Source organism: Haliotis asinina, chromosome 16 (assembly GCF_037392515.1).
Source record: "Haliotis asinina isolate JCU_RB_2024 chromosome 16, JCU_Hal_asi_v2, whole genome shotgun sequence".
In the NCBI taxonomy this organism is placed as follows: Eukaryota; Metazoa; Mollusca; class Gastropoda; order Lepetellida; family Haliotidae; genus Haliotis; species Haliotis asinina.
Window position 1 is genome coordinate 14,256,355 of NC_090295.1, and position 15,438 is coordinate 14,271,792.

Consider the following 15,438-nt stretch of genomic DNA (forward strand, 5'->3'; position numbering starts at 1 on the left):
TTATCTGGAGTTATAGCGAGCAGTATCTTAGCTACTTTTACACAGGGTTTCAGAGATCTCAAATCAATCAATTTCTTAACCACTTATCACTAATTTTAAATATGATTTATCTCAGATTGTTGAGTCTGTTTAATGTCTAAAATCACATGATTCAGCATACTTTTAGGCCTGAGATGGTCCAATGACTCTCCCTATACCTTTGCTCACTCCCCAAGAGCAGATTCAATAACCATGTTTTTTTGTCTTGAATACTGCTCCATTATCTGGAGTTATAGCGAGCAGTATCTTAGCTACTTTTACACAGGGTTTCAGAGATCTCAAATCAATCAATTTCTTAACCACTTATCAGTAATTTTAAATATGATTTATCTCAGATTGTTGAGTCTGTTTAATGTCTAAAATCACATGATTCAGCATACTTTTAGGCCTGAGATGGTCCAATGACTCGCCCTATACCTTTGCTCACTCCCCAAGAGCAGATTCAATAACCATGTTTTTTTGTCTTGAATACTGCTCCATTATCTGGAGTTATAGCGAGCAGTATCTTAGCTACTTTTACACAGGGTTTCAGAGATCTCAAATCAATCAATTTCTTAACCACTTATCACTAATTTTAAATATGATTTATCTCAGATTGTTGAGTCTGTTTAATGTCTAAAATCACATGATTCAGCATACTTTTAGGCCTGAGATGGTCCAATGACTCGCCCTATACCTTTGCTCACTCCCCAAGAGCAGATTCAATAACCATGTTTTTTTGTCTTGAATACTGCTCCATTATCTGGAGTTATAGCGAGCAGTATCTTAGCTACTTTTACACAGGGTTTCAGAGATCTCAAATCAATCAATTTCTTAACCACTTATCAGTAATTTTAAATATGATTTATCTCAGATTGTTGAGTCTGTTTAATGTCTAAAATCACATGATTCAGCATACTTTTAGGCCTGAGATGGTCCAATGACTCGCCCTATACCTTTGCTCACTCCCCAAGAGCAGATTCAATAACCATGTTTTTTTGTCTTGAATACTGCTCCATTATCTGGAGTTATAGCGAGCAGTATCTTAGCTACTTTTACACAGGGTTTCAGAGATCTCAAATCAATCAATTTCTTAACCACTTATCAGTAATTTTAAATATGATTTATCTCAGATTGTTGAGTCTGTTTAATGTCTAAAATCACATGATTCAGCATACTTTTAGGCCTGAGATGGTCCAATGACTCGCCCTATACCTTTGCTCACTCCCCAAGAGCAGATTCAATAACCATGTTTTTTTGTCTTGAATACTGCTCCATTATCTGGAGTTATAGCGAGCAGTATCTTAGCTACTTTTACACAGGGTTTCAGAGATCTCAAATCAATCAATTTCTTAACCACTTATCACTAATTTTAAATATGATTTATCTCAGATTGTTGAGTCTGTTTAATGTCTAAAATCACATGATTCAGCATACTTTTAGGCCTGAGATGGTCCAATGACTCGCCCTATACCTTTGCTCACTCCCCAAGAGCAGATTCAATAACCATGTTTTTTTGTCTTGAATACTGCTCCATCATCATAATGACTGCTCCCACTTTCTCTTGTATATGATGATATTCTATGGTGGAGCCGCGTGGCAAAAGATTTTACTGATGTCTGTTTTCACAGCCAGAATTTCAGCATGATCCTTGAAAGCGTTGAGTGAGTGAGTTTAGTTTTATGCTGCTTTTATTTTTAGCAATATTCCAACTGTATCACAGCAGGGGACACCAGAAATTGGCTTCACACATTGTGCACAAGTGGGGATTTGAAGCCAGGTCTTCTGAGTCACGAGCCAATGCTTTACCCACATGCCTACTCCACCAACTCCCATCAATTAGGAAAACTGGTCTGATATCTGTAATCAGTCTTTTTCAGAACTGAATGTGAAATTGTTTTCAGCTCAGTTCAGTCGTCGTGCAAACTGTATGAATCTGTGTTTAAGTTAATTTGATGTGTATGTCTGGTAAGTTTCATTTAATTCTACAATTCTTGTACGCCTCTGACGTCATTAGTATTCAAAGACATTTGTGTAAATCAGAGCAAACAAAATTGCTGATTCTGATTGACAAACATTAAGGTAAACTGTGGCATGCTATGAATCAGGATATTGTTTAGTTTATGCTGATGCCATGACAGTGACACATCACAGCTCTCGTTTTCAAGTGCTGTCATACATGGGATCTTTTAAAAAGCATTTTAGACAGCACACAATTTTCATCTTTGGTGGTTTTCCTCAGACACATGCTGTCACTTTCATACTGACCTTTATGCAATTACATCAAACTGTGCAATTCACTGTAAGCAGGTATTATCTGAAGCATGTATCTGTATCCAGACTAAATAAAGTAATTGAAACCACAATTTTATCTTCAATTTTATATGAAAGTCCTCAGTGTCAATACAGTCATGTCGTTTTCATTCTTTATGCATGACTATTCTCTTGTCAAATACATAACCAGATGCATGTTTCACTGCATATAACCTTGTTTCAAGGACAACATGATGCAAATGTTGTTATAGTTCATTGTGAAATCCATGGTCTGATTCACACAGTTTGACAGAAAACTGTGATATATGAGAAACTGATAACCTTGTTTTGGGCATAGTGCTTCTTGTGGGGGAACATTTATGCTCTGGTTGATTGCAGAGATTTAGTGGAAGGGTACTGATGACCTTCCGTCCGAGGCATCTGGGGAATTGTCTAGGATTCCATGTTCTGTTGCCTGGCAATATGTAAATGATGATTCATGTTAGTGCATGGGATACGTATCAACTGTTTATACTTACGGCAACATCATCAGTTTGAACTGTACAGGCAATTGGATGGTCATGCTTTGTTAACACTTGTAAATCTTTCAAATATTCTGAAAAAGAATTTTCAGAATTTGAGCTAGCAATCCACCCTGTTTACACACAGGAAGTAGTGTTGTTTCACATTACATGCATCAGCATGACAAGACATATTGTCTATTTGTCTCAAAATGAAAACGATGAATTGCGCTTTTCTCCCTACAGTGGCAAAAGACTAAAAATATAAACTTGTACACGTGAGAACATGAAAAATTTCTTTGGAACGTCTGCAGATGTTGCATGGTAAAGTAACAAATGGCTGGGATTTTTGCATACTCAGTATTGATTGTGTCATATTGACATTGTTTGGAGACAAATGGTCAGAAAGTAACTTGATTATTTTTCTGAGGCTTGATTTAGCGAAAACGGATAAGAGATTATTATGTAATTTCCCTGAGAGCAAATATATGTTGTAGAGCAACTCTTATGTGCCCGGCACTCTGCATTTTTTTTTCACTCAACACTATTTGAATGCGTAGTTTACTTTATATGGAGGGAAATGAATGTTAGAACGTGCACATCATTATGACTTGGCATTATTGGGAAGGTTACTACCCCTGAGATGTTTGTTTTGCTAGTTTGTTGATCAATACAACTCAGCAATATTTTAGCTATGCTGTTGCAGTTTGTAAGTAATGAAATCTGTATCAGACTGGTGATCAACATAATGAGCATCAGTCTATACATTTTGACAGAGATTGTTATGCCAAAGGATTATTATTTTAGGGGTGTGTGGATGTAGCCTAGTGGTTAAAGTGTTTGCTCATCATACTGAAAACTGGTGTTTGATTCCCCACATGGGTACAATGTGTAAAGTCCATTTATGGTGTCCATCATCGCGATATTGCTGAAATATTGTAAAAAGTGGTATAAAGCTCAACTTGTTCATTTGTTATGAATTTCAATCAAAATTTTATTTTCTGACTCTCTTTTAATTGTTTTTCTTCTTTGTCAGAATGTTTGCTTTGAACTGTAATATTTAACTGGTTTCTTTATCCGAAATGTAAAATACAGAGACAATCACACTCAAGTATTTATTGTAGTGAAAAGAACAGAGTGTACTCATGAGTATCAAAATGGAGACTTTATTGCAGCTATGAGGAGCTCTAATTTAATCATGTCAATTAACGCTGGCCATGTCTGGCGGTTTGATCAATACCATGATGTCTCTACCACCATGATATGTTTACAAATGAAGCAATTTCGGTTACTTCGGTATTGGCACACAGTGTGTCCATCATTTTTGCAACAGCTTGTTAGCTCGACAGACATTGATTTGGGGATGGTTTCACTATTTCCAACCATGGTTTTGAAAGATATCACTTACAGGCTCCTAAAATATGACAGCTTTAGAATTTCACTTTAAGACAACAGTTTTGCAGTTTTGTCAACAATAATGAGTACCTGAACGAACTGTTTCTTCATCCTATAATCTATTTATTTCACATGTTTGGTTGGTCATATCCAACATGAATGTGCTGGATATGAATGGTAGTGTGTTACTATATGCTGATGATCTTTACTGGTTTTACTTTTAGATGGATCTTCTGTATTGTGGTTGTTATGATGTGTTAAATTCTTTGAAGAATGGTTAATTTCACAGGCAAAATAAGATATTCATATACAATTACAATATTCATATAAATGTATAAATATTCTTCCAAAAACATTGAAATGCTTGTAATGCCTGTTATATTCAAATGTTACGTTGATACGAGAAAAGACTTTTGACTCAAATTAGTTCTTGTTCAAGTTAGCATCTGTGTCCGTCTGTCTGGCCTTGTCTGTAACCTATATTCGCTCATATTAGCTCATTATCTGGTGAACCAGTGAAGATTCAGGTAGAATAGGCCTTCAGCAACCCATGCTTGAAAAAAAACACAACTATGCTTGTCGCACGAGGCAACTAATGAAATGCGGTAGTCAAGCATGCCCACTTGGTTGGCTCATGTCATCAGCTGCCAATTGCAGATTGATGCTCATACTGTTGATCACTGGATTGTACGTTCTAGGCTTTATGGTTTACAGACTGCTGTGACAAAGTTGGAATATTGCAGAGTGGAACATAAAAGTAAACTCACTGACTCATTGTGACTGTCTGGTGAGACTGGCTTTTAGATATACTTGTGCTGAAATACACTCCACATATTCCAAGTGGCAAGCTTGAGCTTGGTTACTGAAAAGGTTTTTTGGTGAAGACAACACTATTATAGGATGTTTACTGGTTAATAAGTTTGAGAGATCTGAGTGCTGTGTATCATAGTCTTTTGACAAATTATTTCAATTCAGTAAATCATCAAAATAAAGCTAAATAAAAACATCAAAGAAAGTGAATGATGTATGTATCACAGCTTTAAAATGTATAATTTTTTGATTGACATACGGGGACATGTTTGACATCACACAAAGGACTTTCAATTTGTATGATGCAATAATATGTGAGAAAGGCAAAGTGCTTAATATTAATTTCTGATGTTACAATATTTTTAGTCATCAACCATGAGGAAATGGCAAACTACTCAGTAATCACTATCATTGATGTATCATTGATTAAGAATTATTTATTTTAAAAAATGATAACTATTTATGGAGGACTAATGTTGAATATTTGTGTTTCAGAAATCATGAATATATACTGAACAGCAAAAGAAATGCAACCCTGACATTTTATCTATTTATTAAATAGAAGACATGACCATAAACACTTACTTTCATGACATTTTATTGTTTCAAAAAATTGCACTTCTTTAACTGTTGGTATATGTTAATCACTTGTGAATATTTCTGTAATGGTCACTGTAAACATTGGTGTTATAGTGTTTCAATAATCATGAATATGTTTCACAAATAAGTAGTTGTGCTCAAATAATTATGAGTATCTGTGTTTAAAAGACCATCAGTTTTTGTGTTATCAAATGTTATCAGTGGTTATTTTCAATAATAGTGTTCAATAATGTTGTATACGTGTGTTTCAGAGGAGACATTGCCCTGATTGGGCTGGCTGTGATGGGTCAGAATCTCATCCTCAACATGAATGACCGTGGATTTACAGTAAGTATGTGTGTGTGCAGCACTAGTAGGGTGCTAAGTCCCGGGACCTAGATTTTTTAAGCTCTCTTAGCGCTAAGGTAGTCATAAGTGTCATACATTAACATTAACTTACGACTATCTTCGCGCTGAGAGATCTTAGAAAATCTAGGCCCTGGTGTCACCCGTTTATCTTTTAAGAGTTAGTCTATTCAACAGGTAGCCAAGTTGCCTTTGGTGCCACAGCTCGTTTGCAGAGCTGCATTCCATGGTCATACCATATACCTGTGATCACAGGATTGTGTATTGGGGTCAGCATAGGTAACAAATGTCCAAACTGTCCTTACGATACCATAGACCCCCAGTGACCCATGTCTGTCTCCCTGTTGGACATCAGGAAAAAGTTCTTCCAACTGAATATTTGGGTAGAATAATTTCCCATATTACTATTAAATACTATGTCGACTATACTTTCAATCGTACCAGAAGGTGAAATCTCTGAAACAAAAGGAACTTTAACAAGAGGCTAATGCAGAGATGGAACTTGATACAAAGTAGATCACCTACCCTTAAAAATAGACTCCAAACTAGCTGCTTCCGCCAGCTTACCAGTGAGTAATTATAAAACAGCGCAAGTGTTATTGTTAACGCAGGCCAGTTCTGTAATGATAAAGTTTTATATGTAAGTTTAAAATAGTGAAGTTCAACACATTGAAACAACATATATATTTACACACCGTTACATTGTGATAAGGAATTTTTGACTAAATGAATCCATGATGGTTCCAAGATGTTACCAGTGTGAATGACAGAATAGTTCATGGCTACTGCTCCCAATGTGTTCAGCCACCTGTTGGCATGGGAGATCTGATAATTTACAGAAAGCCTCTGCAGCATTGCTGACTTCAGCATAAATCATTCGTTCTAGTCTAGTATCCTGTCATTATGTGGGTTATGTAGGCTTGTGTTGCTGATGTTGTGAGGTGCATATTCAGTGACAGAAATTAACCATAATTTTAGACAGGCCCTTTGGGCCAGTCGACATAAAAACTTTCTGGCTCAAGCTCTTTTCTACTGGCTCAGTTAAATATAAATGATTTAGTAAAAACTCATTTTATATTAACCAACTGTAGAGAGGCAAACACATTAAAATTATGGTGAGGTTTTTTATCAGTCATCAGAAGAGAGGATATATATGGAAGTCTTTCCACGTTTATAATCAGCAATGTCACATACTCTTGTTGCCCACCGTGTGACCAGTAGCATGGTTCTAATTCACCCAGACAAACTTCTACTTGCCTCGGGCCTCAGGGTGAATGTTAATTTCTATCACTGCATATGTTAGTCCGATTTGCCTAACCCAGAACTGACTGTATGTGATTGGACTTATAATAACCTAGTCTGTCTACCAGTCCCTGAACTGTTGCCATGTAGCTGTTATGTTGCTCAGTGCAAAGTAAACAACAAAAAGTCCCTAAAACACAACATTTTCTCTTCCGCCCAGCCCTTTCTACAACACAAAATGAAGTAAGTCAAGATTTCCTCAGGTTCTGGTTCTGGTTCTGGCTGTGGCTTAGGTTCAGATTCTGGTTCATATTCAGTGTGCAGACACTGGTTCAGGTTCAGGTTCTGACTCTGGCTCTAGCTCTGGCATTGGTACTGGTTCTGGATCTGGTTCTGGATCTGGTTCAGGCTGTGAATCAGGTTTAGGTTTAGGTTCTGGTTCTGGTCCAGATTCAGGTTCTAGTTCTGGCTGTGGCTCAGGCTCAGGCTCAGGCTCAGGCTCAGGCTCAGGCTCAGGCTCAGGTTCAGGCTCGGGCTCAGGTTGTGGTTGTGGCTGTGGCTCAGGTTCTGGATCTGGTTCAGGTTCAGATTCAGAATCTGGTTCAGCTTCAGCTTCAGGTTCTGGCTGTGGCTCTGGCTTTGGCTCTGGCTCTGGTTCAGGTTCAGAATCTGGTTCAGGTTCTGGCCCATGGCCCCTGCTTTTGCCAATCCCTGCTTCTTAACTACCATAACTGTGATAAAACATATGACAGACAGTAGTTGGTTGACCATTGGTGTATGTCATTCAGAATTGGGTTTGAACATATTGAAGTTTTGGATACCAAAATAAATTAGTGTTTTTCACATGTAAATTTAGTTTGACTAGGTCATTTTGGTGGCCATGAGATGATTGTACATTGGTAGGATTATTATGGATCATGTAACCATGGTAATTGACCAAGGATCTGAAATATTTGGTCAGAAATATTTGGCCAGGAACCGTTATAAAACATTTTAATGTTGGTTTAGTTCAAGAGTCAGTGGTCTTGGAATTCATGCAGATTTGGCCGTTTTGGCTCAAGAAATCCTTTTTTTTTTTTTAATGAAGGGTTCTTATCATGGATACAGGGTGGAAGTGTAGTCTTGGGGTTGCTCATGCCAAACACATGGGTTAAATTCCCCACATGAGCACAATGTGTGAAGCCCATTTCTGGTGTCTCTTGCCATGGTATTGCTGGAATATTGGTAAAACAGCGTGAAAGCAACATAAAAGCAGCAAAAAACTCACGCACTCATGCACCCACAGACTCATGGGATTATGTTGTCAAGGTTTCTTCCTTGGTATGTGGTACATAATGCAAAACCTCTTCAAATATAAGTTCAGTAGAATTGAAGTGAAAATTGATTTAGCAAAAAAACATATTGCTCACCTAACATTGTACATGGCCACAATTGGAAATTGGTATCTAATATACACTGCATAATCTGTGTTCAATTTCATTCCACTGTTTGTATGTACCTAATCATTTATTGTCATTCAGATAAAAGATTGTGAGGTTACTGCAGTTTTGCAGAAATGAATTGAAGCATTTACACTTAACAAATGTCACAACATAGACCCATTTGAAATATAATTATAGAGCTTTTAACGCAAAAAAAAAATTGGAAAAGATGAAATTTGAGGTTCACTGCTATTGTTCACATTACAAATAATGTCAGTATCAAATAAGGGGAAACAAAATGTTTTCCTAGTACACATCAGCGTTTGTATGGATTGAAAGTTGTGAACGCTGCTATTCTCCTTGCACTAGTTAGTGATTTGTACAGGCAACAAGAGGGAAGTAAATTGAGAGTGTATACAAGGTTGTTATGATAATGTATCAGGCTATATCTACATGGCCACACAATGGGCAAAGGAGGTACATCCGTGTCAAAATTCACTTCCTGGTTCATTTGGTCTTCATCACCATGGCAACTTTTTCAACATGAACACAAAATCTTTAATGCATTATCATATCTTTTTTTCCAAAAACATTGTTCGTGCCATGAAGATATGGGTTAGAATTGTTCTGCCTGTCATAGGATCTGACTAACAGAATCGGGTGTTGGGCTCGCTGACCTGGTTGACACATCATCATTTCCCAAATGTGTATCAGTGCTCATTACATTGATCACTTGATTGTTTTCTCCAGACCTGATTATTTAGCAACCATCACCATACAGCTGGAATATTGCTGATTGCAGAGTACAACAACGAACAAACTTTAATAGTTAGCATTTTAATTTAACAGAGAGTATTTAACTGTTTTTAGTTCAGGTTTTGAGTCAGCCTTGAAGTTAAATCTTGTACATTTAACTGGACAACTCTGGCCACTTTCCATTGTCATGATAAATAGTGTCATCATGGTCAAATCATGTTTTTTTGTTTTGTTTGTTTGTTTCAGTGAATGTATGGGATAAAGCATCATCTGCTGACTTGTTTTTGTATTTATTTCCCAATACTCTAAATCATTACCTGATATTTTTGTATGTTATTGTGGACTATTGTGGTTAAAGTGTTTGCTGAAGACCCGGTGCCCATTTCACAAAAGTCTCGTAAGACGAAGATCTTGTAACTTTTCTTGTAGCATTTGTACTTCCTTTGTTGTAACACAGGCAGTAAGAATGCTACGAGAAAAGTTACAAGAACTTTAATTAGGCTTACGAGTGTTTTGAGAAACGGGCCCCTAGATGTGATTCCCTACATGGGTGCAATATGTAAAGTCCATTTCTGGTATCTCTGTGATATTGCTGGAATATTGCTAAAAGCAGATTAAAACCACACACTCACAAACAAACTCACTCACTCACTCACTCACTCACTCACTCACTCACTCACTCACTCACTCACTCACTCACTCACTCACTCACTCACTCACTCACTCACTCACTCACTCACTCACTCACTCACTCACTCATTGCTTCACTGCTGCAAATACAAACCCTTCATAATAAACGTTGGACACCACCAGAACTCATGAATGTGTTTTACTGCATCATGAAAGTCTTGAGTCTGCCTGTAATAATTTTAGAAAATATGGTAACATTCTCATTATATCTAAGTGAGGAACACAGCTTGCTGTCCTTGCATATTTACGAGATGCATGTTGAGAATTAGCCTTGAAACTGTGATGTAATCCCTCTTCAAGTAAAATGTGTGCTAGCCTAAGTGTGATATTGTAATAACTGTTTATGTGCTGTGATCACTGGTGGCAGTATTATATCCTGTATGGTGTTGGAGGTGGCAGTCTTCAGCATGTTTAACACTACTCTGTCTAGTGTAATATTGTAGTGGCCATTAGTGGTGTGCTGATCGAAAATAATCTAATCTGTCGAAAGAAGAATGAAACATATTTATCAATTGTAAGAAACAATATTTTTCATTAATCATAATTTTGATAAATATTCATGAACAAACATGCAAACTAAAGCAATGTGAGTTGTATTCATTCTTTGTATTCCTCACTAAAGTAAATGTTACTGTCACCCGTTCTATAGATAGATGCAGTTAACATAAGGAGGATTATCACCCATGAGAGTGAACATATTTGGTTTGTGAAGTTTGATTCAATGCCCTAGGGCAAAACTTTGTTTGGTGATGTGACGTCATGAACAATGCCATGATGTCAAGTTTCTTCTGTGACGTTGGGTTCTACATGTGGAGACAGTGGGTAGTCAGCCCATGTTTGAAAGTAGATTTGGGTGTATTTTCCTCAAATTAACGACTTCAGTAATAAACAGAATAATATTTTCGTGCCCATAACATACTATGTTTACAGCACTCGTGCCTAAATATAGGTATATCCTTCACTCTTGCTCAGGAAATACCAACATTTACAAATTCATGCCATAGACATAGACATAGTATGACAAGGGTACTCACATAACATCCTCTGTGTACATAGCATAATTACATAAACATTAATTAGAAAAATATTGGGGAAAACCTATAAAATTGTGATTATATTTAAATGGTATATATTCCAATTATAGTGGATAATCTTTCACCATAAGTCCTCCGATAATCAATAGTGGATCTGGTTTCTGATTCCCAACTCGAGTGGCCATATTGATGTCACTTGTGATCCAGTGGTGGTCTTCAATTAGACTGTACCATTCTGAATGTGCGTCACAACAAACCTCAATCTTAGTATAGCAATATCAGCAACCTGTCAGCCATTCCCACTGAGTATAATCAAGTTTGACAAAAATTCTAAATTTAAAAGTATCTGACACAGTAAAGAAAGCCATCAAAAGTCTTCATTTCCAATAGTTTTGCAGTTTTGGTTGTGAGTTATCTGAGTTAAAATTGTGAAGGAATAGCAGGTGCTGTAAATCTTGAAATTAATGTTTCCAAATTAATGTACTTCAGTATTGCAGAGAGGACTGGACGAAAATAATGTTGTACAGGGACATGACTAGATACAAATGTAACTTTCCCCCAGCCGTAAAGTAACTGGGTGTGAAGATAAAATGACTTCTTATATATTTAAGCCTTACATTGGTCCATCTTTACATTAGTCCTTTCAGACAGTGGATAGCAGTGCCTATGAAAGTACTTCTTTAAGGAACTGTTGAGACCCTCATAAAACAACATTGCATTGATTTGAATGTGGAAAAGGTGTAAACCAACTTGAATATGTTGAAGAAATACAAAAAGACAAAGGCTGTATAAAAGAGAATAAAGCTAGACTGATTTGATTTCTTGTATTATGGATCTGCTGGTCTTATTTTTTCAAGAATAACTGAAGAAAAAAATGAAAAAGGAATTTTTCCCCGCTCAAAACATAAAACCCTAATGTTTTTATCAGGGAGAAATTTATATTTTTTTAGATTGTATTTTGTTCCACATACACTTCATGAGTTGCCAAAAGTACAATACTTTTAATATTAGGAGGAATATTAATTTGACTGGTGATTTTATTGTTATTTTATTTCCCTCATGCCTTTAGGCATTCTGAGGTCAAAAATCCATAAAACACAAAATAAAATTGATCTTGCCTAAGTATGATGAAAGCCTATCCATGCACACTGGGACATGTCCTCCTCTGTCACCAAGAATAAGGAAAGTGTATGGGATTGCTTGAGTGCTCAGTGATGCTTAGTTTGACATGAGTGAGCAGAACTTTTGACCACATCAATCACACCCCAGTGGATGTCCATTGTGTAGTTTCAAGTGTTTGAATGACATACAAGTCCCTACATGTTAAAACTGCTCCTCATTAAACAGTGAGGCAGATGTAAAAGGTGTTACCAAGTTAAGTCCTTTGTAATAATAACTCCAAAGTTTGTTTAAGCAAGCAAAGTCCATTCCAAGTTTTTGCATACAATTTCAAACAAGATTTTTCTTAATTTGTGACTCTAACTAATTTTGGATTGGAATAAGGGGTTATTATAGGCTCACAGAAAATGAAATGCAAGCCCAAGTTATATGGAGGATGGGACAGTGGGGTAGCCGAGTAGTTAAAGCATTCACTCACCAAGCGGAAGACATGGGTTTGAATCCACTCATGGGTACAGTATTTGAAGCACATTTCTGATGTCCACTGTTGTGATATTGCTGAAATATTGCTAAAAGTAGCGTAAAACCATACTCACTCACTCACTTATATGGAGGATGACCCAGACTGTGTTCAAGGTAGATAAAGTGTAATGTTGTAGTGAGAGATTAAATTTAGTTTTATGCGGCTTTTAACAATATTCCACCAATATAACAGTGGCTGATACCAGAAATGTGTGTAGTGTCTGTATAACCAGTAAACAGGAAATTACACAATCGCGCACCCCCCCTGGTGTCCACCAGACAACAGTGTAAACTGTCCGCAAACTCATTAGATATACACACCCTGAAGTAACATGCTGTATTGCATCACACCTGTTGTAGGTCTCCTCCTGTATATTCAGTGATACCCAGCTACAGTCATTAACTATGCCTGGCCGCATTCGGCCTATTCTTCACTCCAGTGTCATGTGTGTGATACAATAAATTGCGTAATCTAACTGAAAGTAATTTGTGTTGCATCCGGCCCAAAAGATGAGTCACAAGCACAATTCGCCGCACTGATGTATTTGAAATATGTACCTGTGTTTCATAACCATAGCTGTACTACATACATCTAAAACATTCATTGAAAGGTTCATACATTTTCGTTTTTATAACAAATAATGCAATGCTCCCTGGAATGTGCATGTTCCTTCATTCTGCTGACCCCAGGCGGAAACGGGCATTTGGCCGTTCCCAGTCCAACGCAGCATGCAGGACTATACACAGGGCTGGTTGTCTTCCACTGGCCATGCTGTCTTCCAGGAACGAAAACCTTTTCTGTTTCAAGCATATACATAGAATATATTTAAACAAAAAAGTCCCAGTTTTTACCCGAAGTAGATCTGGTATTGTGTGTTGTTAGTTTTGTTGTAGAAAAGGTATGTATGCAAATACGTATGTATTCGATCTGATATGAAGTTACCTGTATGTGTACAGGGTAAGTGAAACAACACATTCTTACCTTAATATACTGTGCACACTGAAGGGGATGGAGGAATAGTGTCTTCCAGGATGAGGGATGTTAAGCAAATCGCCGACATGATACACAATTCTTCAGAAAATGATGATTTGTAGAGGTAACATAAGCTTACTGAATGCATAATGTATCCACCAAGTCTTTTAGAGTTTGATCGAAAGAGGGGGTGAAAGATATTACAACCTGCAGGGGACGTTAAGGTCGCTTATTTAAATTTGTATTTTCGTACTTTTTTCATTTAGAAATTTGTCACGAATTGTGATTTCATTTTTTAAATGCCTTTATCAAATCATGTCAATTTCCGAAGGAATAAATTAGGTTAAACCTACTTATATGCATTTTTATTATCAACAAGTCATCATTCGCAAGCTGGATCGTACAGAGAAACACCATCCCCAACTTGCAATAAGCAAACACGAGAGCAGTGAGCGGCTTGAGCGGCTCTCCAGAAACCTTATAACAGTTAGCGTCTAATTAGTTTGTTTTCTTCCCAGCTTCTGTCATTTTACACACTGCACAACTAATCACGGCGGTCTTAAAAGAAACATCCAATTTTTAACTTACCTTACCATAGGTCTTATGCATATTACCTCTAGCTTCGCTAAACGAGATCAGACAGTCGTTGATTCGCCATCCCCTCGATGGCTACCTCATGTAATCTACGAATGTAGTCACGGAAGTGACGTGATCTCTCCACTCGCGCGAGAGCGCAGAATCCAAAATTCACTTTTACCTTTAGCGTTCGTGCGAACGGACGTGTTGGTTTGCAGTTTTTTTTTTTTCCTACTGTGTGTAGTTTCAATAAAGTTGCTACTCCTTGGTAGGTATGGTTTGTATCCCCTCATTATGTATCAAAGTCAAGTCATACAAGCATTTAATGTGCTTACCTTGCTACCTCGTGTTGTTCTTTTCTCACTCAGGCTTGGCTTGGCCATGTCGGAGGTGAGAACGACATGGCGTCCATGAGGGTAGTTCATCTTGTTGGTGGTTTGCCCGTCATGTTTCTGCCCATGCTTGGTCATTTTCACTTGTGTTTTCGGTATTTAGCATACTTTTTTCTGCCATGAATTTCAGCGTAGCGAAGGCAGCCATTGTGGTTGTTATTTTTCGCTGCCCCGCACTTACGGGTGTGCCTATTTTTTACGTAGGGGTGCAACTACTTTCTACATTTTTATGTAGGGGGTTTTCCTCCTAGTATTGTATTAACATGTCGTCAAGTCGTGGTTTCTTGTCTGTTACAGTTCTGTGTATGACTCGACACTATTGTACTGTCTGCAAGGGGCAGAAATCAGCCAAGGACCCACATCCCTGGTGTCCGGATTGTGCGTCCGCTGTTTGTTCCATCGATAGTCGGTGCCTACACTGTCAAGCGTTATCTCTCACCGATTTCAAGACCTTTTTGGCGGTTCGGAGGAAACGTTTTACGCAACGTAAGAGAAGAATGTCGTCGCCAGCGTCTTCCTTGGGATCCTTACCTGACGACCAAGATCTACCACCGCCTTCAATACCACTATCAACGCCGAGTGTGGAGCGCTCATCTATTACGCCGGCGCGCTCCTCTCCAGAGCCTACGCGTTCGGACGCCTTTGTAGATTTATCTCACCCGGATGCCTTATCCCATCCTGAAGTTCAGAGGCTTCTGCGATCTCTCTTGACGCCGGGCGCTGCTGTACTCCCTACCTCGGTATCTACACCTTTACCAACGACAGCGCCTA

At 37.8% G+C, this 15,438-nt stretch overlaps 1 protein-coding gene across 1 annotated transcript in view; it reads left to right on the forward strand.

Annotated features, from left to right (window-relative positions):
• The window catches only part of LOC137267898 (6-phosphogluconate dehydrogenase, decarboxylating-like), a 44,681-nt gene that overhangs the window by 4,796 nt on the left and 24,447 nt on the right, over positions 1-15,438 (forward strand). Inside the window, exon 2 of the mRNA XM_067802342.1 lies at positions 5,849-5,924. Coding sequence (XP_067658443.1) covers positions 5,849-5,924 — 76 coding nt within the window. The remainder of the gene's footprint in view (positions 1-5,848; positions 5,925-15,438) is intronic.